Raw genomic sequence first — 24,811 nt, forward strand, 5'->3', positions numbered from 1 at the left:
GCAGGCGCATCCAGTCGCTTGGGAGTGGGGTGCAGCAGAGGCCCTGGTCACACTCGCCCTCCAAGCAGCAGCTCACTGTCTGCCACTGGTCATTGCCCACACTCTTTGCCTGTAGTCATGCTCTGCCTCAGGAATGACCACAGAAGCTTGTTCATGGGGCCGTGGGCGCACTGTCCCCTCTTCACTGCAGGTATGTCGGGGAGCTGATCTCAGACTCGGAAGCCGATGTTCGGGAAGAAGACTCTTACCTCTTCGACCTAGACAACAAGGTGATGTGCTGCGAGGGGCTGGGCATGAGGAGCTGGCTGCAACCCTGAAATGTGGGTGTGAGCTCTAGTTCTGTGCCGCTGGCCCTGGAGACAGACCTACTGAGCCCTGGACAGGGAGTGGACTCCTGAGGGGGAGCCCAGCTCATGCTGCAGGCCACTCTCCTCACACCCCACTGCAACTCTAGAGCCCGAGATGGAGGGGCCGTGTGCTTGACAGGCAGAGGGACAGAAGGGAACTGCACTATAGATGGAAGGCCTGGGCCAGAATGCCAGCAGGCGCATCCCTCGTTCACTAGGGGTATGCCGAGCTGAGGAACTGCGCTGGGGACTGTCGAGGCCTCCGCCGTTTTGCTGGCTCACAAACCCACTACATCCCTTCAAATGGCTCAAAGTGCTGGAGCACTTTGCTGGTTGAGCCTTTGACTTGCTCCCCCCGAAGCTCCTGAGTCCAGAAGTGCTCTCCTAGAACACTCCGGAGATGCCGAGCCAGCACTGGTCGGTGGGGACGTGAGGTTTTCTCACCTTTGACAGTAGCCACCAGACCGCAGAAACAGTATGGTCCCTGCAAATGAGTGCCTCCACAGCTGCCCTCGACCCTAGGTTGTGGTCCCTATCCACCCTAGGTTGTGGTCCCCACAGTCCTCTCCTGGGAGGCCCAGCACCGTGGAACAACATGCTCCCCAAGAGAGGCTGGGTGCTGGGGTTCTGGCTCTCTGATGTCTGCGTGTGCAGGGACGCCAGCCTGAGCGAGGGCAGCCTGTGTGCTCCTGGCAGGCGTCCGGTGCCGTGGGTGCTGTGACTTATAGGGGGCTTCTCCTGGGAACTGTGGCTAGTGCTCCTCCTGTTGATTGGTGGTGCCTGTCCTGGTGGACGCTGTGTCTCTTCTGGGTGCCACAGGCCTCCTTCCTGTGTGGCTTTCTTGCCTCCTCGCTATGCCCTCAGCAAGTTTGGTCCTTGTTCCTGTTGGGGTCTGACTTACCAGTCTTCTCCTGTATGCCTGTTTGGCTTTTGTGATGCCCTAGTTAGAGTGTGAACCCAAGTGAGTTCCGGAAGCCACCCTTGAGCCCTCACATTTGGGTCCATGCCCCATGGACTTGGTCAGCTCAGGTTTTATTTTCCGCCTGGATGCCTGTCTCTTGCACCCTGGTTGGGAGACCACCCTCCCTGCTGTAGTGACTGTTACCACAGCTCAAGTGTCCCCAGTGCCTGGGCTTGCCCACCCAAGTCTCAGGTACTGATTTCCACATGTACTGGAGCCCTTGACGAGGGCCTTGGTCTTCATTGTTTCATGTAGGTTTTGAAATCAGCTTGAAACTCCCGTGGGATTCACTGGGGGTATGCTGAGCTGAGGAACTGCGCTGGGAGCTATTGAGGGATTCACCATTTTGCTGGCTCACAAGCACACTGCATCCCTTCGAGTGGCCCAGGCGACTGGTGCACCCTGGGTTTCTGTGGTCTGATGTTGAGTCTTCTGTGGAGCTTCCCTTAATCAAATGGATTTTTGCTTTTCCCTTTGGGTTACCTTTTAAGTCTATTTCAGCTGTACTAAGTGCACATGCTGGTACAGCCACAGCCAAGAGGAGATGTTCACCACCTGAGTCCCCACAGCTGCTCAGCCTGCCCGCCTTCCCTGAAGGTGAGCTTTTCCTGCCTTAGGATGTCCAGTGAGGGGTCTGTGTCTGCCTGTGTCGTGCCGGCCACACCACAGGGGCTGCCTGCTTCTCTGACTCAGCAGCTTGTGCTTGCACATGGCCCCGTTGTTTCCAGCTCTCTGCTGGGAACGACCTGCTGTGACTTGAAGCCATCCAGGGTGTGAGTTTTCATTTCTCTTGGTAAACACCTGGGAGTGGAGTCACCAGGTCATGTGGTAAAAGTACATTCAACCTTAAAAGAAACTGCCGATTTTCCAAGGTGGTGATTCCACTTGTGTTCCCACCAGCAGCAGAGGAGAGTTCCAGGCATTGTTGTTTTAATTTGCATTTCCTGGGTGGTTGACAGTATTGAACACGTTTTCCTGTGCTTATTAGATGTTCTCAGGTCTTATTTTTGTGAAGTAGCTTTAAACACGTGGCCTGTTTGGGTTGGACTGCTTGTCTTCTTGGGTTGTGAGGTCTCTTTGCATCTTCTGACCCCTGAGCACACCAGTGCCTCCCAGGCCCCTGCTCTGCTGGGAGCAGACCCCACTGTGTCCACCTGAGCACCACTGTCTCAGGGCCCGAGTGTGTCAGCATCTCAAGTGCCCTGCCTAGATCCTGCCCCACCTGTGCCTCTTCTCACCTGCTTTGGGCCTTTGCTCCAGCTTTACCCTGTTCACAGGGCCCTAGGGGTGTGGGCCCTAAGCTGCCTTCTGTGGCTTATCTGCCACAGACCTAGCTGGAGGGTTTCTTGACCAGATAAACTTAGGAAGAGCTGCACCAGTGTCTGAGGACCCTGTTGAAGACCTCTTTGAGACTGGCAACAGGAGCCTCTACAGTAGGAACGCGTGAAGGAGGGCATGGCCCTCACTGTCTCTGTTGTGGGAGGGACTCTAGCTGATTGGGCTAGGCAGGTCTGGAAGGGCTGCTAGCTCCAACGCCGGGACCTGAGGCTCAAGAGTGGCCCTTGGTCTCTGGGAGACCTGCATCGTGCACCACTGCCTCTGAAGATCTGTGAGCTACATGCTGATGGGTGGCCATTGTGTGCCCCAAGGGCTATGCACACCAGCTTGCTGTCCTTTGGGGGTGTCTCTGGGGTTCTGAGCTCACTGGAGATTCTTTTGAGATGTGAGAGTGTGCTTGTTGGCTACCATGGATGCCACTGAAGCCTGGGGATGCTTCGTGCAGAATGGGGCAGTTCCTGGGGTGAGAGGAGGGTTGTTTTAAAGCTCTGTGTGTCATCTCTGGGCCTGTAGTTCTGGACAGAAGCACCAAAGGAGAGCAACAACCAGGGGACCCCACCTGAGCTCCAGTCCTGCAGGAAGCACCTTCCCCTCTGGCGTCTGGGCAATGGGTGTGCAGATGGGCACCCTGTATTTCCAGTGGGCGAAAGTGAGTCCCTGTAGTGTAGTCAGTGGTGAGCACCAGCCAGGCATCTGTGTGGAGGCAGCTGCTCTTCAATAAGGAGAGGGCTGTCCCATGACCATGCTGCGCCCTGCCAGGTCTCACACATGTGTGCCGGCTCCCTTGGTCCCTGCCCCAGTGCTTCCTGCAAACTGGGAGGATGGGCTGGAGCTCAGTGGCAGTTTGTCGGAGGTACTGTGTTCTTCTGTTTCCGTCTAGGGGGCTGGGTTCATTGTGTCTGTTCAGCAAAGAATTGAAGAACAAGCCACAGAGATAGCAAACAAGCAGCAGGTTTATTCCAAAAGCACCAGTGACAGACTTCTCCAAAGAGAAGGGACCCCCAAGCTGGGAGTCCAATGGGGGAGTTTTGGCCTGTTCTTTTTATGGTCTCTGGAATTTCCTCCTTTCATCATCTCCTCTCCTGTCCCCGCTCCCCTGGCTATTCATTGGTGTTCCCTGTGTCCACACATCTGCTTTAGTTTCTCTATTGGGTCCCCTGCTTGTGTCCACAAGCACTTATGCCAAGCAGGAAGTTGACCTCTTTGGAAGACCCTCTCCATGCTCCTTTGGCCTGGCCCTGCCCTGATGACTTCACTCACCATCTTGCCCTTGCTGCCTCTGCCCTTCCACATCTCCCTCACTTCAGCGGGTCCTGGAAGGAAATTTGTGGCGCCTGATTCCTGTCCTCTGGATGGGAATGGTCCTCCCCTTCCCCTTCACCTGACGTCTCTGTACCATGGAGATTCTGAGCTGTGTTTCTTGGGGCTTCTGTCATGTCACCCCTTGTACATTTGTTAAATGAAATGCTTCTTTATAAAAAACAAACCTTAGTTTCCGAATCACCCTAGTGGGAGGGGGCAGGAAGCCTCACACTGGCCATTTAGCTGCCTGTTCCAGGGTGAGGAGGTGGCGTAAAAACTACGGGTTGCAAAGCAAGTTTGGTCTTTTTATTTCGTCTGGGTCGAGTGGCCCTGTGGACTGTGGATTTTCTCTGCTCAGTGTGCTCTGACCAGTTACAGCCATTCCTTGTCTCCTGTGCTCCTGCTTTCTGGCACCCACCAGGCTGCTCCGTCCAGCCCATCCACACCTGGAGCCAGCCCTTTGCCCAGGGCGTTGTCTTCCTTTCTGGAGAATGACTTTCAGACCCAGCTCTCACTGCTGTTAGGGTGCATTGCTAGACCCTCTATCCGGAGGCCAGCGATGAAGGAACCGGGGTTTTGCTGGTTCTCAGTGATGTTTCCAGTCCATGTTTTGATGCAGGGCTTTTACCCAGCTGGTTTGATTTCATTCTTGTGTCTCTTACAGTGAAAATCTTGTTTGCTGGGAATTCTGGTTTTGGGTCCTCATTGTCATCCAGCGGCAGTAGGCACAGATGACTGTTGGATGTGCTGGGTGCCTCTGTGGTGGGGCCTTTGGGTACGCTCCACTCAGGACACATGAAGTATTGTGTTTCGCTTCTCGGTGGTTGTCACTAGTGAGATTTCATTTCAGTTCATTTACGTTTTGGAATTATGATTTTTAATCTCACAGAAGATTTCATACTTTAAAATTAGAGTAGTATGTTGCTTCTGTCCATGTCCTTAGTACTCCTGTGCCTGCTGCCTGAGTCTGGGAGCTCAGAGACCACAGGAGCTCTGGTGCAGTACTTGGCATCTGGTGAGGGCCATGGCCTGGTGCCTCATCAGCACCTCCACTTGTTGTGTCCCTGTGCAGAGAGGCGGCAGCTCTGGAGCCCCTTTCCTCAGATGTGGTCCCCCCAGGGCTGCCTCAGGACCTGGCCACCTCCTGACATGTTCTTGGGCAGTGTGAAGGACGTGGAGATATTTTGACCTCAGCAGCTATCCTCTGCTACCAGTAACCATTTGTAGAACTGTGACAGTGTAGGCACAGTCCTTCTCACACAAGGAGTGGTACAGAGTGTGTGTGTGTGTGTGTGTCTGTCTGTCTGTCTGTCACCCTCTCTGCCTGTCCTGCACCACAGGGTCAGCGTGCTGTCAGGACGGGACATGCAGCTCTCCCTCAGCCTTTTCACTCAGGACATCGGGATTGAGGTTGGCTCTTGCTGGCTTTACAGAAGGCATTGAGGTGACTGTGAAGAGACACTTGGTTTGACATTCACCGTCACCAGAGGGTCCCTGAAGCTGGTGACCTCTTGGTGGCGAGTTAACAGTGGTGGATTTTGATTAGAATCCACACCTGATTCTTTTTATCATTTGCTTCTCTTCCGAGACCTCTGCTTCCTGAGTTGTCTTGCACTGGGAGCACCCTGGTTCTCCTGGTTGTGGGCAGCTATCACCTCTGCACAAGGACACCCACCCCAGGGCAGGGTCTAGTTCCCCTGGGGTAGATCACATCAGGCTGTCCTCCTCCTGGTGTCCCATGGAGTGCATGCCTGAGCCTCTTGGGGCAGGCCCAGGTCTTGGGTTGCTGTGTCTTTTATTTTGGTGGCTGCTGTGGAGTTTGCTCCCACCGTGGCCTCTGAGGGCATCTGTTCTTGTGGGGTGTTGATGGAGGGAACTAGTCTGTGTCGACGACTCTGACTGTCCTGGAGTCCAGGCTTCACCTCATCCCAATGTTATACACTGGGGAGCTGTCTCCTGCTCTGTGCTTCCCTGTGGTTGGTGTGGGTTTGGGCCTCTTAACCTCTGTGAGTGCCATTGGGTCTCCCGTGAATGCTAATGCAGATGTGACCAGGAGGCCAGGAGCAACCTCTGGCACCAACCCTCTCCTCCACAGGACTCGGGTCTGTGCAGATGTCTCCTCAGCACATCTCCTCCTGGTTGTGCTCTTCTGAGCTGGCTGTTCCCTGACATGCTGATGGTCTTCTGCTGTGTGGTATCCATACCGCAAGCTCAGCTATTCAGGCTGTCGTGTTCTGGTGGTGCAGGCTGGGTACACAGCAAGGGTGGTCACAGCCTCTCCTGGAAGCACCTGGGGTCTGTCCAGCCTGGGCAGCTTCATGCAATCCTGTAGGACAGTGCCCGGGCCCTTGCTGCTGTTGACCTGGGTCTCCTGTGTTCCTCACTATGCAGCCTCTGCTTAGGCAGCAGCAGCATCTCTCAGTCTGGATCCCTAGGTGGAAAACTCTGCATCTGAAGGGCTCCTGGGTCGGTGCAGTTCACCCAGTCTCCGTCCTACTGTGGTGCCAGATGAGTCTGTAGGCTGCCTGGAGCCCTGGTCCTCTCTGCCCTCAAGTTAGCAAGAAGCCCTCTTTCTGGGTCCTGGCATAGGTCTATACAGAGGCCCTGCCCTGCCCTTCCAAGTCTCTGCGTTGTTGCCACAGCCCTCAGGAGAAGATCCCTTGAGTGTCCCGGGGCTGAGGGCACTCCTGGGCGCCACTGCTGGGCTGCGGCCTCCGCGACTATCTTGCTTTCTCGCCCCTAGGATGGAGAGGTGTACTGCATTGACGCACGGTTCTACGGGAACGTCAGCCGGTTCATAAACCACCACTGCGAGCCCAACCTCGTGCCCGTGCGCGTCTTCATGTCTCACCAGGACCTGCGGTTTCCCAGGATCGCCTTCTTCAGCACCCGCCTGATCCAGGCTGGAGAACAGCTCGGGTACGTAGGGCCTCCCAGGTGCAGCAGGAGGGGCGGGTGTGGGCATTGCTTCCTGGTCACACATGTGCCGCCAGAGTGGGGCGCTCTCTGACCATCAGAGCCTGGATGGGACAGTCTGGGGAGGGTCTGACCACCTGGGTCTGGCTGTAGAGGTGCTGAGTTCTGCTCCCCCAGGTTTGACTACGGGGAACGCTTCTGGGACATCAAGGGCAAGCTCTTCAGCTGCCGCTGTGGCTCCCCCAAGTGCCGGCACTCGAGTGCAGCCCTGGCCCAGCGGCAGGCCAGTGCCTCTCAGGAGGCCCAGGAGAACGGCCTGCCAGACACCAGCTCCGCAGCTGCCACTGACCCCCTATGAGATGCAGCAGGGCCAGCGGGAGGCTGGAGATCAGATTCTGATGGACTGCGGTTAGGAGAGGAGGCGGTGCAGAGGGACCAGGGGTGCAGACCCCCCAGCAGTGCTCCAGACCTGGGGCAACCCGGCCTGTTGCTCAGGCTGGGGCACACTTTGGACTGTGTGCCTCACAAGACGCTGGGGTTCCACATGGCGTGACCTTGTGAGTTTCCCGTGGTGGTTTGTCTTTTCGACGTTCCTCGTTTCTTCCTCTGATCTCTGAGGTCCTCACTCCACCACTGGGTTGGTTTTTTCTCCAGTCCAGCCCAGACTCCTGTGTGGTACCCGCCAAAACCACCATCACCCACAGCTGCTCCGTTAGACCTGCCTACCCTCTCCCTACGTGGCTGGTGCCTGCTCCCAGGTGCCTCAGGGAGAACCCTCCCTCCTGTCACAGCCTGGGCGAGGTCAGGCAGAAAACGTGGGTCTGCTTTTTAAAGAAATCCTATATCTAGTCCTATGTATCAAAACTCTAACTGGCGCTTCTTTGTGAGGAAGCAGTTGGTGCAGATGGACCTGCACCTGCCCAGCCAGGCCCTTGAGGCTGGCCCCCTCTGATGATCTGAAGCCACCTGCGATGACGTCGAGTCAGCTGATTTGCTTCCTACCCTTATCGAACACAAGGACAGACAAAGAATAAACACAACACAGACAACGGTGCTGAACCTGGTGTGGTTTCTACTCACCACCTGAAAATAAACTATCAACTGTAAAAAGAGAACAAAGTGATTTTAGAATAAAATGCAGGAAAAACCTTTTTTAAAACATTAGTCTTGTAGTGGAATAAATTTGCCGTCGCCTTTTGTGTGGCGGCCTGGCAGGTCATGTACTTTTTTTGGCATATACCTTTCTAAATACTGTAACTAGTGCAGCAACCGTGGGTTTTTTTGTGTGACTCTTCTAAAACATTCATATTGCAGTCATGTTTATTTTTTCTGTTAAAATGTTTTTGACAGTTTTAAGAGCAGTCTTTTGGCTCAGACCATTTCTTGTTCTGTTTTCAATGAAATCAATAAAAAAGAAGTACTTTAAGTGGAGTTTCACTGTGGCACCACGCTGTGCTGGTCTCTGCAGAGCCCCACACATGCATGTGCCGCCCTGGGCACTGGGGCCAGGCTCTGCCTGCTGCCCCACGTCCCCCGTGCAGACTGCAGGGAAGCCTTTGGCGAGTGCCCTTGCCGGATGGCTGGCGTGCCTGTGCGTGCGTGTGTCCGGCGCCAGGATTTGGGGCCAGGAATCATGCTAAAGGCCTCTGTGAGGCAGAGGCGAGCCCCCACATCCCTGAGTGGGTCTGGTCAGCACAGTAGGGCTGGAGCTGGGCCTCCTGCTGTGCTCCTGCAGGGCTGGCCTCATTCGCCACAGGAGAGCTTGTAAGCTCTATGAAAAATAGATTAGAGACTCTGGTTTTCAACATAGTTCACTCATTAGGCGCTTCACAGAGGGAGAGCAGCCCTCCTGCACTTGGCAAGCAGCCTGAGCAGGGTGCCTTCCTTCAGGCTGTGGCCACTCCACGTCAGGCGCTGTCGGGCCAGGGAAGAGGTCAGTTTCCTCCAGGAGCACTTGGACCTTGGCCCATACATGCTCAGGGTGGGTTTGTGATGCAGAGCTGGCAGATCACCTCAGCCTGGAGGTGGCAGAAGGAGCTGCCTGGAACTTGGATATAAGGCACAGTTGACCCCACCAGGCCTGGGAGGGGAGGTAACCTGGGACGGCTTGCAGTGGGTCAGCTGACCACGTTTTGCCTCTCGATCACCTGCCTGTTCTGGGTCAGGTGCTGGATGTACAGCAGCTGTGTGCTGAATCAGACCCAGGCCAGCTGAGGACCTCTGGGGCATCGGGAAGGTGAGCAATAAAGGGGAAAACCTGGTGGGGCCAGGGCCCCTCCATAGGCCTCATCATGGCCAATTTTGACCATTTGAAACAGGAACCCACCTCGTGAGCCTGATGTGGGCTGCTGTGTCTCACTGAACCTAGACTGCCCTATGGTGGTCACTGTGGCCCCAGGGGTGGGGCTGGGTGGCACTGTGATGGGAGGATCTGCCGCATCTCCCCTCTTCCCTTTTGTTCTCTTTGGATAAATTAAAATCTAAAGCCCAGGGTCAGGGCGGAGAGTGTAGTTCAGTGGTAGAATGCTTACCTAGTTTCTGCCGGGCCCTGGGCTTGCTCCTTAGAACTGCAAAGTGTAAAAAAATTAATAAAAAAATAAGTAAAACCTGGGGTTAAATCTAAAACCGTGGAGGTGATTCTTGAGTTCCTGTAGCAACCAGAGCCCCTTACCTGGGCAAATTGTTAACCCTGGACAAAGCCCCAGTGTCTGTCCTGGGCCATGAGAGAAAAGTGGGCAGGTGGGAAGGCCCCCGCTTGCTGGTTGGGTGGGGTCTGGGTGGGAAACTGAATTTCACGTTTGTGTGAAGGCTTGATTTGCAGTGCAGTGCTCAGTCTGGCAGGTGCCCTCACCAGGTGGCCTTCTGCTTATCCGGGTAGAGGTCCTTCCCACTGCTGTCCTGCCCTTCCCACTGGTCCCCACCCCCACAGGGCCCTGGCTGTGTTGGTGCTTTTTGGATCCAGAGTGGTTTTGCCTGCTCTGGAACAGGAGGGTGCCGTGGGCTTCTCCCTGTGCCTCCTCTGCTCTGCCTTGTGCAGTGTCAGTGCCGTGACCTTTCCCACCTGGACAAGGACCCAGTGCTGGGAGCAGGTGGCCCACCCCTGCTGAGAAGGGGTCTTCAAGGGCTCTCGGGTCTGCCACTTCATTGCTTGTTTTCTGGTCTCTTCCCCCTTCAAGACGGGGTCTCGGCCGGCCTGGGCCTCCCAGGCTCAAGGGCCTCCCGGGCTGGGGCTGCAGGTGAATGATGCACCCAGCTCCCCTTGTCTTTTCTTTCTTTCTTTCGTACCAGGGAGTGAACCCAGGGTGCTTAACCACCGAGCCACATCCCCAACCCCTTTTTTGTATTTTATTTAGAGACAGGGTCTTCCTGAGATGCTCAGGGCCTCAGTCTCCTAAGCTGCCACGCCCGACCCCCTCGTGGGTTCTTTGTTCTTCCTTCTCTCTTGTGGCCATCTTTTGTTCACTGCACTGTGTTTTCTGTTAGAGATTGCTCTGGAGTTCATACTATTCATCTTCTGTTTACCACGTGGTCTACTTTCCTGTTACTGACCACCCTCAAAGCCTTTGTGACAGTGTGCGTGTCCCTCCCTGTAGCTTGCACTCCCAAGGCATCGCCCACACCCTCTCGCGGGCTGGGCTCTGTGAGGCCATAGTCAGTTTAGAACATGGCCTTTCTCCCCAGAGAAACTGAGCCCAGCGCCATTGTGTCTCCCCAGTGCTCCTGGCCAGACCACCCTGCTCTGCCTCCCGAGGTGGCGCCTGTGTGGGCGCCTGTGTGGTCTGGGGTCTCTGCCAGCTGCTGTGAGGCTTGGCTGCTCTGCAGCGTACCAGTCTCTCCTCTGGGACTGATGCTCTGTCGTCTGCCTGCTGGTCGATGGGCATGGCGGTGAGTCATGCTGCTGCGAGCTGGCTCTCGTGTGGGGCTGTGTGCTTCCACTCCTCCTGGACGTCCACGCCTAGAGGAGGAGCTGCCGGCCCACGTGGCAGCTTTTCAGCCTTTGCTGGTGCAGGAGTGGAGGTTCCCTGCACATCTGTACCACCACTTCCTGTCATCCATCTTTTATATATTTTTTTGGTGCTGGGGATTGAACCCAGGGGTACTGTACCACTAAACCACACCATAGCCCTTTTTGTTTTTTATTTTGAGACAGGGTCTCGCTAAGTTGCCCAGACTGGCCTGGAACTTACCACCCCCTGCCTTGGCTTCCTGAGTTGCTGGGACTCAGGTCTAGCTTGTTCATCTGTTGATACAGCCATCCTACTGGAAGTGCTGTCTCACGGTGGTTTTGATTTGCATTCCCTAATGACTATGTTTTTATGCACTTATTGGCTATTTGTGTTTCTTTGGAGAAACATCTATTGGAGTCCTTTGCATATTTTTAAACTGGGTTGTCCCCTTCCTGATTTACTGGAGTCCTCTGTGTGCTCCACACAGTCCTCTTATTGAAAGTGCCCCCTCCCCCACCTCACTTCATAGCAGGGATGGGTCTGAGCATCATTCCGTGACTCGTCCTGGTCAATACCATACAATGCATTCCCAGAGCCAAGAGAACAGGGCCACTCCATGCCTACAAGTGGCCTTCTGTTAAACTGTTTATCTGTTTTACCATTAAAGATTTTCCCTAAAAGTTAAGATACACATTGCCCTAGTACCCCAAAGGGTAGCATTGCTAAGTCACTGCACTTCATCTCTGCACCTCAGGCCCCTGCAGGGTCTTCAAGGGCAGTGACTGGCCAGGAGTCATCCCCTCCTGAAGGGCCCACTGAGGCTCTGCAGCTAGGTCATATCATGCTGCACATTTTTAATACATTATTGGATTGAATTTGCTAATACTGTATTGAGGAATTTTGTATCTGTTCATTAGAGATATTGGTCTATAGTTTCTTTCTTTGGCAGGAGCAGTGGGCTGAGGATTGAACCTGGGAATGCTCTACCACAGAGCTACATCCCCAGCAGTTTTTAGTTTTTTATTTTGAGACACACTCTCACTATGTTGCTAAGGCTGGCCTCAAACTTGGGATCCTTTGGCCTTAGCCTCCTGAGCTGCTGGGATCACAGGCCTGGCCACTGCCTGTCACTGTGACAGCTGTAGCTTATTTCTTTCTTTCTTTCTTTTTTTTTTTTTTTTTAGTTGTCAATGGATCTCCCTCCCTCCCTCCGTCCCTCTCTCCCTCCCTCTCTCTCTCTCTCTCTCTCTCTCTTAGTTGTAGGTGGGCACAATAACTTATTTTTATGTGGTGCTGAGGATCGAACCGAGTGCCTCACGCGTGCTAGGCAGGCGCTCTGTTGCTGAGCCACACCCCCAGCCCTGTAGCTTATTTCTCGCAGTGTCCCATTGGTCTGGGCATCAGGGTCCTGTTGGTCCTATTGGCCTCGTGTTATGAATTAGGGGTGTTGCCTTTGCTTCTTTCTTTGAGACTGTGGAGACTCAGAATTGATGCAAACCGGCTTTTGAGGTTGTTGATTTTTCTCTCTTGTTTTCCTGCTTCCAATGTCTTTGGTTTATGCCCTGTTTTTTTAGCATTGGGATCAGTTTCCTGACTAGTTCTCACACACTCGTTTGCCTGTGAGCACTGGTTTTGTGGTCTCTATGTTTTCAGCGTCAACTGGTTTAAACTGCTGCTGTTTTGCTGAGACTGTGGTTGGGAGTGAGCTGGGACTTCCCAGCCCTCCCTTCATTTCCAAGGCTACTTGGGTGGGAACTCCTGTCCCGTTCGCTGCATTGAGAGGCACAGTTCCATCGCCTTCCGGCAGCCTCGCTTCTGAAGAGAAGTCAGTGGGCGTCTGCACGCCACATCTATTAAGCTTAGCCAGAAAATTTTTCATTCTAGAAATAATTTTCAGCTCTAGACATTCCATTTGGTTCTCTTTTACAGCTTCAACTCCTCTTTGAGATTCACTGTTATCTCACATGTTCTTGTTTTCCTGTAACTCTCTGAGCATGTTTATAATAGCACTTCTCACTCTTTGTATTTAATTCTGTCATCTGCCCTGTCTCGTTTTGTTTCTGATTTCTCTCCACATGCATCAGGTTTCCTACTTCTATGCATGTCTGCAATTTTCAGTTGGGTGTTGGACAGTAGGGAGACTGTTGTTAAGTATCTGGATTCTGCTGTCTTCTTTGGGGGAATATTGAGTTGGGGGCTCCTGTGCTTCATGTTCAGCCCAACTACGGCTCCTGTGAAGGCTCCAGTGCAGATTTCTGGAATTCCTTCTCTTTGGTGCTTGACCCCTCAAATTCCAACCAGCTATGTTTCCCTGGACTCTGACTGGTCCTGTAATCTCAGTAGGAAGATTGGGCTCTGCTTTATCTCCTCCTCCTTAGACTGGCTGGAAAATTGTTTCTAGTTAGAGAGGCAGGCAGGTGAGGGGTTGAAGCATGATTTGTCTGTCTTCTTCCAGGGGTTGATGGCTTACACCTCCTGTTGTCCAGTGTCTAAAAGCAGCTCCATGAACTGTCTGTTGGGTATACTCTCCCTGCCCCACAGCTCTTGGCTCTCACCCTGATGTGCATGCCCCGTTTCTGGAGTGCTGTCCCATTGGGTTGTGCCTCCATAACTGCATCCTGTGCCTTCATGGCCTGTTCTAAATAGAAAAGGTCTTCTCCTCCCAGACTTCCCGAGTCTCGGCTGCCATCATGAATCACACAGTAGCATCCAGGCCAGGAAGTTCATGACCAGCTGACAACTTCAGAGGGAACAAATGGCCACTGATGCCCATTACCCTGGGAACTCAACAGCACCTAAGTCAGAAACTCAGGAAAAATAGCCAAAGTGTGCAAGACCACCCAGACATTACCTTTGTATTGGGTTCAGACCCAAGGTGGCAGGACATCTGGCTTTAGCATGATGGGCTGTTCCCTGTGGGCTGGGGCTGGGTAGTCGGCTCCCTCCATGCTTATGGCAGCACCGGCCTTTTCTGTTGGTGTATTGCCACACCCTGCTGGGCTCCAACCACATGTGTCTGCATTCTGTGTCTAGATCTCTCTTCCTGATTCCTGCACTGCTGGGAGGCTGGCTGGCTGTGTGGCCTCCCTCTTCCCCTGGGGGAGAAGGCACAGAGGCTCACAGGACTGAGCAGGGTTCTCACTGGAGACGGTTTGGGCATCACTAATGGTGTCATCAAGTGGGGACATTGTGAAGTGTGTTGAGATGCACAGGAGGCCCACCACAGCACCGCCTGGTGACTGCTGTGGCTCTCAGGTGGGGCTGTGGGAGCCCTGGAAGGCGAGACGGTCCTGCATCTGCAGAGCTCCAGCCCATCTGGAGCTTGGTCTGAGGTGACAGGGATGGTGTGGACAGGACTGTCCTTGGAGAGACCACTGTGGGTGCTAAGGCGGGAGGGAAGGGGGTCGAGGCAAAGATGGACAGAGCAAGGGAAGGAGCAGCTCTGGACTTAGATCAGGCTGGACATGAGGAAGGCAGCCTGGCCAGCAGCATCCTCCATGTGGCCCATGGTGCCTATGTCCCCACCGTGTGACGGATGCCAGGGAGAGCCTTGGGCAGCACAGACCTGCTGGGCCTCACAGAGGGCCGGGCAGGGAGGGAGGAGACAGGTAACCCTGACGAAGGCGTGTGGCGACCTTGGTGGGGAAACGGCTGCTGAGGGCCAGGCTGGCGCCGTCTAGGTCAGGCTTCCGGAGCCTGTGAAGTCGTGCACAGGGCTGTGTTTCGAACATGTGTGCAAGATCATGTTCTGATTTTGATCAATTCCAACCTGGTTTCAGTAGTGTCCACAGCCCTGCTCCAGGACAGGCTCACAGTTGCGTGGTCTCACAATCCACTTCCACCCTGCCAGCCAGCGGGCCCGTGGCATCTTGACCCCCTCCTTGCAGAGCAGTCACAGGCTGGAGGACAGAGCTGGGCCCAGTCAGCCTGCTCAGCCTGGCTCGCTCCTTCTCCCCTGCCCACACGCCTCTGCCATCACGGGCTCCGAGTCTGCGAACCGAGGCAGGATCTAGGCCTTCCATGGTCATCACCCTGGGGCTTCCTGCACCTCACTCCTATGTTCCCTGTCAGCAGCTGTGTCCTCCCTCTACCAGCCTTCTCCACGGCTCCCTGTGGTCAAGACCCCAGGATGCCCTGGTCCTGGCCGTGGGCCTTGCTCTTGGTCGGCTCAGCTCCTGGGCTCTGCAGGTGGCCTCCCCTACCTGTGTGGTGAGACGGGCGCAGCCTGCTTCTGCCCCTCCCCTGCCTCCTGCTCTTCACAGCTGCCAGAGCAACATGCTGCTTCTGCTCCAGGGGGAGCTGGCTCCGTCTTTCCAAGGTTTCCAGAGCCCTGCCAGGCCTGTCCCAGGCCTGGGCTCCTGCCAGGGTGTCAGGTGCTGTGTCCCGAGGTGCCCAGAGCTCAACCATGCCGGCCTGCACCTGTGCCAGCTCCTGGGTCCAGCCCCTGGCTGCTCCCCACCTGGGCACCCAGCCAGTGCCCACTCAGCCCTCCGTCGCCTTTCTCCTGGAGGCAGCAGCTAGCCAAGGCATGACCCCAGCTCCTGAGGGAGGACAACCAGCATGGCCCACCCTTCCAGCAGGGTTGGTCACCTCTGCACCCAGGGATCCCCCAAGCAGCCCTGGCTGGTTCGCTCCTGGGGACAGGGCTGCCATGAGGCCCTCCGGGGCCCCCTGGAGTCAGGCTGCCTGTGACTGCTCTGGGCCTCTCCTGTTCTACAGGGTGTCAGGAAGGGTCTCAGCCAGCTCCCTCCTGGCAGCCTGGTCCCCCACTCCTTGTTTTCAAAGGCCGGTGTCCCTGGGGTGCTCCCTAGTCATTGTCCTGAAGCCTCGCCTGTGTGAGGCTGACCCTAACCCATCCCTAACCCAACCTGTGGAGGCCAGGACAGCACCTTCCCTACCTTGGGAATTCACTTGGCCAAGGTGCGGGTGGAAACAAGACCCCTGGTAGCAAGACCTGGGGTGGTGACTGGTTCCGAAATCCCTCCTGGTGCCACTTGTACTGGTCCAGGTCTTCCAGGTGGGAGTCGATGTGCAGGGCTCGATCTCATGAGATGGGGCAGAGTCTTGGGTGCTGCGGGGCAGGAGCAGGGGAAACCTGGGGGAGACAGCAGATGGCCATGCAGGCAACTCCAGCAGAGAAGATGCAGAAGAAATTGGGTGACAGCAACCCCGACCCCTTGGCAGTCCAAGAAGCTTCAGGAAACCCCCAGGAGTGGCCCAGGAGGTGTGGTCTCCACCCCAGACGCTGCCGATGTGGCACAGCGTGCTTCCTGCGGTGGGCTGCAAGGTCCTGTCCATTATCAAAATGTCCTATGTGGGCTTCTTTTTAAAAACACAAAGGCTGAAAAGTAACCAAAATAAACAGATGATAGGAGGTGCAGAGAGCATGTAGCAAAGAAGGGAGCAGAAGGAGTGGGAGGCAGGCAGCAGGGGAGAGGAAAGCACCTCAGAGACAGTCACAGGCGGACACCGATCATTTGACAGTGTAATAAAATGGCAAACCTCTGGGGAATATAAAGTGGACACAGTCCCATGTACAGTGTATATAAGAAGTTGTGGTGAACAACTGTAGGCCAAGAACCTTCCAGAAAGATGGACTGATCAATGACCTGAGGGACAGAACTTGAAGCAGCGGCTCCTGGCTGGAATCACCAGGGCTGCCAGGTTGTAGCCCGCACCCAGAGTGGACTTGCCTGGGGGAGCACTGCAGCCTGGTCTGGAGGCCACAGCCTGGGCACTGGGGCCCCATAGGGACTGTCTGAGAGCCTGACCTTGATGGTGGGAGTGGATGGTGGCATGGCCGTCCTGGCTCACCCAGAGTGAGGTGGTGGGCCTGTCGATGGGCTAAGGAAGAGAAAGCAATGGCCAGACAAGTCACTGCTCGGGAAGGCTGGAGCATGAGGGCAGAAACAATTCACTTGGCCAAGGTGCGGGTGGAAACAAGACCCCTGGCAGCAGGACCTGGGTGGGGCTGCTGCACCGCCCCCTATGAGCTGGCACAAGAAGGCCAGAAGTGAAAGGTAGAGGATTGGAAAAGAGGAGGTGAAACTTGCTGTCCACATGGTTACACAGAAAGCAAAAATCTGACAACAAATTATTAGAAGCAGCCACAATATTTAGTGAGGTCACTGTCAAATCAGCAGAGAACTGTCTTGGAAAACAGCTTAAAATGAAATCCTTTATTACAGTATGCAATCAGATAAAACCCCCCAGAGTAAATATGAATGTGCACAGCTTTTGTAAAAAGTGTTTAAAAAATTGAACTTTAAAAAAATAAATTTTTACGAAAACCAATTTTTAGTAAAAGCTAAAAATGACCCTGATCAGTGAACACATGTATTGCTCATGTGTTGGAAGCTTAGCATCAAGGACGTCTGTTTGCCCCCAGCTGCTCTGTGAACGTGCTGTCAACAGCTCTGTGTGTCGCCTGAGTGGTGGGTTCTGAAGTGGTGAAAGGGGCAGGTGGGGACACCAAGTGGCTCCTGAATGACAGGATGGGTGGGGGGTCCTTCCACAGCACTCCCCAATATAGCAGCGTCAGGGAGCGCCTTGCCTGCGTGGGGCAGGGCCCAGACACCAGGGACGCAGACACCCTGCAGGGAGAGTTTGAGCATTCCCAAGGGAAGCGGACCCCTGCCTGCCTGCCTCCTGTCACGCAGAAGAACTAGTTTCAAGTGGCTTAGGAGGAAAAGCAAGACCACTCGGACTTCAAGGAAGTCAAGGAGAGCATGCACTCAACACCCAGCAGAAAAGAGGGAGAGCTGGATGAGTTTGGCTCACGTGTGAGGTGAGGGCTGCACGGTCCACCCGACCACCAAACGAGCAGGAGACTACCTGCGCCATCCTGGAGGGCAGCAGCACTGTCAACCTGCGGAAATCACCGCGAAGCATGAGAAGCTTCTCTGCTTCATTAGTCACCAGTGAGATGCATATTAAACCAAGCGGGGCACTTGACATGCCTACCAGGCTGGTCATACAGAGTGCTGGGGAGGATGTGAGGCGGACAGATCTGCCTGTGTTCTGGTGCTACCCCTGCCCATGCCTGCACTAGCAGCTCCCTGAGGCTCCTGTGTAGAGGCGCCACCGATGGCCAGTAATCCTCCTCCTGGGGTTGCATCTGCAGCTCCTGCCTCATACCAGGAGAGCAGGAGAAGTCAGCACAAATCTCCATTCTGATGGAATGGGAGGCAATACGGGTTCCCTCCACTCCACAAGGTGTGGTGTGTGGCAGCCCCTACAGCACTGTGTGGTGCTGCTGGATGCAGAACTCAGAAGCACATAAAGCCACGCACCTGTGTTGCACAGGGTTAAGAGTGGAGCACAGTGAGAGCTCTGCAGAATGAGTGTGTGTAATGGCGTCTGGACAATGAGGGGACAAGAACAGGGGCACAGGGTTCCTCCGCCTCCTCTGCAGAGCCATTAGCGCCCTGCATTAGATTTAAGATAGACATTATTTATATAAGAAAGAAAAACTTGTAGATTTACCTCTCCACTCCCCTAAGAGGACCCAACCCAGTGCCAGAGGTGTGGCCAAGAAGAGAACATTGCCAGGACATCTCAGGAGCAACCACAGAGAGGCTGGCTTTTGGTGTAGAGTCTGGAAGACAGTGGCTGTGGTCACAGCTACCATCATGTAGCATAGGGGCAGCACTGACTTCGGGACCCACAGTCTTCTTGGGGGACATGGATGTGCCAGTCTGTCCCCTGTGTGACCAGCAGCAGCTGGAACCAGTAGGTGTGTCCCCGGAGGTTTGTAGTCTGCATTTTGCCAGGTGTGTAGGATGAGGGCCCAGGGAGCTAGGGAGCATGTGTGTAGGCTCCTCTGGTCAGTTCATTCACTCGACGCCTGTGTGTGAGCCTTCACATCCAGCCCTGGCCCTTGGCTCCCCGCCCAGCCCCTTTGTGTATCCCACTGCAGTTCATTCTCCGCACATGCCCCCGTGAGCACTCAGGACCACTCCTCCCCGAGTGGTGCCCTCAGCCAGCGCCTGGCTGCACTCTGCAAGAGTGAAGGGCCTGTGCCTCCTGTACAGACCACACCATGTTCCCTCTGCATCAGCAGCTTCTCCTGCCGAGCATGAGCATAGCATACAGGGTGCTACCTACAGACCCACCCGCTCAGTCATGCCAGGCCTCTCCCTAACTATTGCTTCAGTCTCTGTTCCCCTTTGCAGAAGAGCTGTCCACACACCTGAGTTCACTTCCTCACCGCACCAGGTGTCTACACCCACTGTCTGCTTCCTCACTGCACCAGCTGCCTCCTCCTCTGCATGTGCCTCCTTACTGTATGAACTCCCCAATCCCTGCTCCACATTTGACCTCCACATCCACAATTTGGTGGGCTCTGGTGTACAGTCAAGGGGTCACAGCCATGGCCCAGTATCCAAACCACACTACCCTTCTGTTGGCAACAGTCAAGACCCCCAGCTGGCTTCTCTGTTCTGCAATGGGTCAATGGCAGCCTTCCCTCCTACTTCTCAGAGAAGTGAGCCCTGACTTGGGCAGCTTCATGCCCATTCAGGGGATGACAGCTGTCCTGTCTGCTTAATGAAGTTCAAGCCTTATGAAAAAGCCTTTTCTTCATTATAAAAAGATGTCATAAATTGATTGTTTAAAGTGGGTACTATTTTTACACCTGCCCTTCCTGTTTGAGATGGTGATGCAGAGGTGTCATGCTTAGTGCTGAGGCAGCTCCTTGGGCCAGGGGCGGCAGGCAAGAAGACAGAGTGTGGTGCTTGTGTTGATCGGGGGAGGGAGGGGGATGGAAAGACTGTCTCTAAAACTGACATTTCATCAGTGAGGTCAGGACTGTACTGTACAAGCTGCTCCTAGATGAAGTCGGGTTGCCTACCTCTGACTGCCCGGATGACAAGGGGACAGAGACAGGGGTGGAGACACAGGGTTCCTCCACCTCCTCTACAGAGCCATTGGCTCTGTAGATCCACACCCGGTCTGCCACTTTCCATGCTCCCGCAGCAGCCAGAGGTTCCTCTGGAATACAAGCCGGATACTGACATGTGGTCTTCATGGACCTCCACGGTCCTCTGCCTGGCCTGGCTTTGCATGCCTCACCTCTGTAGCATTCAGGTGTGCTCCAGAATTCCTCCTTTCCTGGAAGGAGTCTTCCCCGACCCCAAGGCAGAAAGGCCTCCTCCAGGAGGCTGGCAAGCTTGTTTTTAGGATGTTTGTCCTGGCAGAGTGAAGAGGATCCCTGTCTGGCTTCCTCTACCACCCACCAAGAGTGATTTGGGAAAACTTCTCACCAGCATGCTGTGGGACCTCGAGCAATTGTGTGTGATCATCATGCCTAGCACCAAGCAGGTGCAATGTAAATATTTGCTATCCCTGGTGTAAAAATGTCACCTCCACGAAGGAGGAACCAGTGCCTGGCAAATGGGTGCTTACAAAATGCTTGGGGGAGAGGGAGGATGGATGGATGGACGAAGTGGTGTGAGGGCACCATTATTCGGTTTTTATTGAATTAATGGCAGAATGTCAGAATTGAGATCTAGTAGCCAATTCAGTGTCTGGTGTATGCACAAGGGCTGGGGGCCCTCGACAGGGTTGTGTCATGAAAACTTGGGGCAAGAATGTCTGAGAACCAGAAGGGCCAGAACTGCCCTCGGGAGACCAGGCCTTCTGGGAAGCGGCGGGAGGTCTGCAGAGAAGTCCAGAGGAGCTGTCCATGCGGCCTCCAGGGAAGAGTGAGTTGTGGACCTAGTGGGGAACCTGGAGCCTGTCCTCTCTCTTTGGACTGGCGCATCTCAACACGGCTGACGTCTCTGGGGAACGCGGGTCGATTTGGGTGGAGTGCGAGGAGTCGGGCGTTCGCGCAGGCAGAGTGAACTCTGGGGACAGCATGGCTCGGCGCCAAGTGCGGCTGTCGAAGACTCCAGCGCACCGGTTCGCTTCTGGTGGCTTCCAGCCCGTGTGCGGAGCGGGACGCGTGGAGGGCGCACATTCTCCCGACCGACCGGAACCCGGGCGCACCCGCAGCATCAGCCTAGGCGCAGCCTCGAGGGCCGGCGGCTGGGGAGGGCGGTGGAGACTGGGTGGGGGCGACCAGGCGGGGGCGGGGCCGGAGAGTCCGGGGGCGGGGCCGTTTCGGATTGGCCAGACACCGCCGCGTGACCGGCCCCTTATAGGGCGTGGCGCGGGGCCGCGGAGTCGGGTGCGGCGGTGGCCGGGCCGGGCGAGGTCCGGTTCTGTCCCGGCAGCTTGGCGACTGTTCTGCTTTGAGCGTCTGGTGCGCCCCGCGTCCTCCCTGCCGGGGCCACCGGGCTGGGGATGTGCGCGGCGCCCCGGAGCCATGGTCCGCTTCGGGGACGAGCTGGGCGGCCGCTATGGGGGCGCCGGCAGCGGGGAGAGGGCGCGGGGTGGCGGGGCCGGCGGGGCTGGTGGCCCGGGCCCCGGAGGGCTACAGCCGGGCCAGCGGGTCCTCTACAAGCAGTCCATTGCGCAGCGCGCACGGACCATGGCTCTGTACAATCCCATCCCGGTCAAGCAGAACTGCTTCACCGTCAATCGCTCGCTCTTCGTCTTCAGCGAGGACAACGTCGTCCGCAAATACGCCAAGCGCATCACCGAGTGGCCATATCCTGCCAGCGACTGGGCCGGGCGGGGCAGGGGCTGACTGCCGAGGTCGCGAGGGCAGGGACCGGGCGCGGACCCGGGCGCGGCGTCCGTGTTCCGCGTCTGCCAGGTCTGGGAGGGGCGGCCTGGACCGAGGGCGAGGACTGGGGCCGGTCGCGGCGGCGCCTAGTGGCCATTTTTCCCCCGGGCCAGGAGGAGGGTGCGACCCGGGAGAGGCGCAGCGAAGACGCCGCGGACCTGCGAGGAGGGGGCGGGGCGGGGCCTGCGAGGTCGGTCTCTGCGCGTGTGTGCGTGTGGTCGTGCGCGCGCGTCTGTGTGTGTGTGTGTGTGTGTGTGTGTGTGTGGTCCTGAAGGCGGCGGCCAGCTGGCCCCAGGGGTGCTGGGCGGAGCCCCTCTGCCCTAGGGCTCAACCTTTGGTTCACTTGGCCTTGGGGAGCTTGGTCGGGGTGCTGAGCTCTCGGCCAGCATGGAGGGCACCCGAGGGCGAATCCATGTCTGTGTAGGTGTGAGACCGTGTGGATGCGGGCCCGTGCGCGTGCTGGCTGCAGGTGCCTGCGTGTGCGTGTGCGGGCATAGCACGAGTCCCGCTCTGCGCGTGCGTGCGTTCGAGATTCTCGGTACATGTATGTTCACGTGCCTGTGTAGGTACTTGTGGCTGCGTGTCTTTAGGTGGGAACGCGCGCCTGCGTGGGGGTGGGGGTTGGGGTCTCGTATTGCCGCTCTGGGAACGCACAGCCCCCAGCCGTGGGGAGCCGGCCGGGCGGAGCCGGGCGGAGGCGCTGTCCGCGGTGCTGACGGCCGCCCGGACGTGCAGAGGGGCTGGCGGCTGCTACTGCAGAGGCCCCGCCTTTCGGCGGTCCCCTGGGATGGGGGTGGGCAGCGAGAAAGACCAACCCTCGTCCGTGGAAGTGGTGGGCTCAGGACCCACCATCCTCAGCCCTCGGGAGACGCCTAGCCAAGGCTGCTGCACTGCGCGGCCACCGGCCTCTGCCGCTGTGGCGCCTCCTGGCCAGTCCTTAACCCACACACTCCCTTTGAGTACATGATCCTGGCCACCATCATCGCCAACTGCATCGTGCTGGCCCTGGAGCAGCATCTCCCTGACGGAGACAAGACGCCCATGTCGGAGCGCCTGGTGAGTGCTGGCGCTGGGGTCTGGGGCCAGATGGTGGGATGGTGGCAACTTGTCTGATTCACTTTCTTTAGAATCTGTGCCTGAGCTGGGAAGCACCCCCCACACTTCAGGTAGGGGACAGGATAGAACCTGGGCAGCTGACACCTCCTTGTAGGGTCAGGAAGTTGAGATGTCCAGCTCAACTGATCTGCTCTGTTCCCGGAGCCACCCCCACACCACAGATGGGCCATCCAGGCAGCTGCTCTGGGCTCTCATCTGAGAATCTAAGTTCTAAACCTGGGGCAAGGGAGGGCGTTCATATGGAGAGGACAATGTCAGGTTGAATGGGTTCCCTGGGGAGAATGGGCCAGCTGCCCACCTTCCCTGCAGCCCTGGTGGGGCTCTTTTGGTGCAACCCTGAGTCTGGGGATTGGGGTCCTCCTTCAGGGTTATCTTCTGTGGCCTTTTTAGAACCCTGTTCCCACAGGGTCTGCCCCTCCTGGGGAAGCCCTCCTTTCCAAATGTTCTGAATAGTTTTTACCCCTAGCTTCCTGCCAAGAGCCCTCCAGACCCCTGTGGTATCTGTGCTGAACCACAGAGCCTGTGAGAACCAGGAGCCAGGGCAGGACCTCTGCAGGATGTTGGGCAGAGTAGGAGGCAGGTGTTGAAGGCCAGCCTAGTGGACTCTGGGTCAGAGGGCTGGATCAGAGTGAGCATAACTTCACAGGTGATGGCACAGTTCCAAACCCATAGTTCTTCACTCCTGCCAGGCCCCTTTGTTTGGGCTCAGTGTGGGCTGGGTGTGGGCTGCTACGCCTCAGAATGCAGAGAAAGAAGGCAATTGGAGGGGCCTGGAGAGGGGGGCTTGGGCATGAGGTCCCCCAGGGGACAGCCTCTGCTCTGTCTTCCCTCTACCCTGGCTGCCACTTCACGACTCCTACTCAGTGAAGATGTGAGATATGGCCTGGTAGGTGCTTTTTGTGGGGCCCAGTGCCCTTCTGAGTTCTGGTTGGCCACCTAGCCACTCCTGGCCCTGTGGTGTGGAAGGGGAGATGGTTAGGTGGACACTGGGAGCTGAGGAGTTTCCTGGAGGACAACAGAAGGCCACGTGGTTTGGGTGGTGGCAGTGGGCACAGATCAACCATGCTGTGAGGCCATCATGGTCCCTGGAGGTACCTGGGCATGGGGCTGATGGGGTCTCTTGCCTCCTCTGGACCTCTAGCTCCTACTGGTAGCGAGCTGTGCTTCAGAGGACAGAGCAGAGGGTGAAAGGGAGAGGAAGCTGGAGGTCCAGGGCACAGGCATGGTCCTATTTCCATGAAGTCTGGTAAGTAGGGCCAGAGCGACTCAGGCCAAGGGTCAGACTGGGCTTGGTGCAAGGAGACCAGTGCAGTGGCCAGACTCAGGGTCCTCTTGTGGACCAGCTGGCATCCAGCCGTGTGAACTTCTGCCTCACAGGTGCAGCGGTGTTGCTTTGCGTGGCAGGTAGGGGTGTGTGCTTCTGGATGGGGGCTATCTTTGGGGAGAATCAGCAGAGTGTGTCCCAGATGGAGGCCTGAGGACCTCTTTGCTGACCCTGGTCCTGCATGCAGCTCCAGCCCTCAAGGGTCTGAGGACAGACAGGAGCTAGACTGTGGTCTGGAGGCTGCACTGCTGTCAGGGCAGCAGGGGGGTTGAATGGGTTGGGTGGATTTCTCAGTGGTCTGCTAGCCAGGCTCTGGTGCAGCCTTCCTGGCTCCTCATCTGGGGGTTCTGCTTCCCACCCACCCATCAGCTTCCTGATTTGCCTTTGGCTGGAGCCCCTTGAAGTCCAGTGCCACCCACACCCATGGCTGCCTGTACACCTAGGTGGTGGTCCAGGGCCAGGCTGGCATGAGCTGAGAGGAGAGCTCTGGGGTAGTGTCTCCTTCCCAGTGGCCCTGGAGTACGGCCTGCACTTTTCTTTTCTGTCCATAAGCCTTCTGAGAAGATGTGTCCTCTGGGCCCAGCTATTCCATTTGGGCAGATGATCAGTGGCTCCTCTTCTTGGGAAAGAGGGTGCTTCGAACTAAGAAGGCTTGAGGTCACAAAAAGTGTACACACTCCTCCAGGGGCCTTGTCCCTGTCATGAATCAGCATCAGAGTTGCAGGGCAGGAGCACTGGGCCACAGTGAACCCTGGTGTCTGGCAGCATCCATAGGCCCCTGCTGTGAGCTTATGTCCTGCCTCATCCTCTGGGGAGAGCCATCAGGAGCCAGGCTTCTGGGAGAAAGGTTCAGGCTCTGGGGGCTGGCAGTCCCACCTCACTTGGCAG

The 24,811-nt window shown here is 56.3% G+C and overlaps 2 protein-coding genes across 7 annotated transcripts in view; both read left to right on the forward strand.

Moving 5' to 3' along the window:
• Window positions 1-8,295, forward strand: part of Ehmt1 (euchromatic histone lysine methyltransferase 1) — a 149,513-nt gene extending 141,218 nt beyond the window's left edge. For all 6 annotated transcript variants that reach the window (XM_071601205.1, XM_071601204.1, XM_071601206.1 and 3 more), the window contains 3 exons: window positions 191-269; window positions 6,692-6,867; window positions 7,042-8,295. In XM_071601205.1, coding sequence (XP_071457306.1) covers window positions 191-269; window positions 6,692-6,867; window positions 7,042-7,222 — 436 coding nt within the window. In that variant the 3' untranslated portion in view covers window positions 7,223-8,295. The remainder of the gene's footprint in view (window positions 1-190; window positions 270-6,691; window positions 6,868-7,041) is intronic.
• A 12,825-nt stretch (window positions 8,296-21,120) lies between these two features.
• The window catches only part of Cacna1b (calcium voltage-gated channel subunit alpha1 B), a 188,234-nt gene continuing 184,543 nt past the window's right edge, over window positions 21,121-24,811 (forward strand). The window contains exons 1-2 of the mRNA XM_071601213.1: window positions 21,121-21,404; window positions 22,434-22,539. Coding sequence (XP_071457314.1) covers window positions 21,121-21,404; window positions 22,434-22,539 — 390 coding nt within the window. The remainder of the gene's footprint in view (window positions 21,405-22,433; window positions 22,540-24,811) is intronic.

The sequence above is a fragment of the Marmota flaviventris genome, chromosome 13 (genome assembly GCF_047511675.1).
Source record: "Marmota flaviventris isolate mMarFla1 chromosome 13, mMarFla1.hap1, whole genome shotgun sequence".
Classification (NCBI taxonomy): domain Eukaryota; kingdom Metazoa; phylum Chordata; class Mammalia; order Rodentia; family Sciuridae; genus Marmota; species Marmota flaviventris.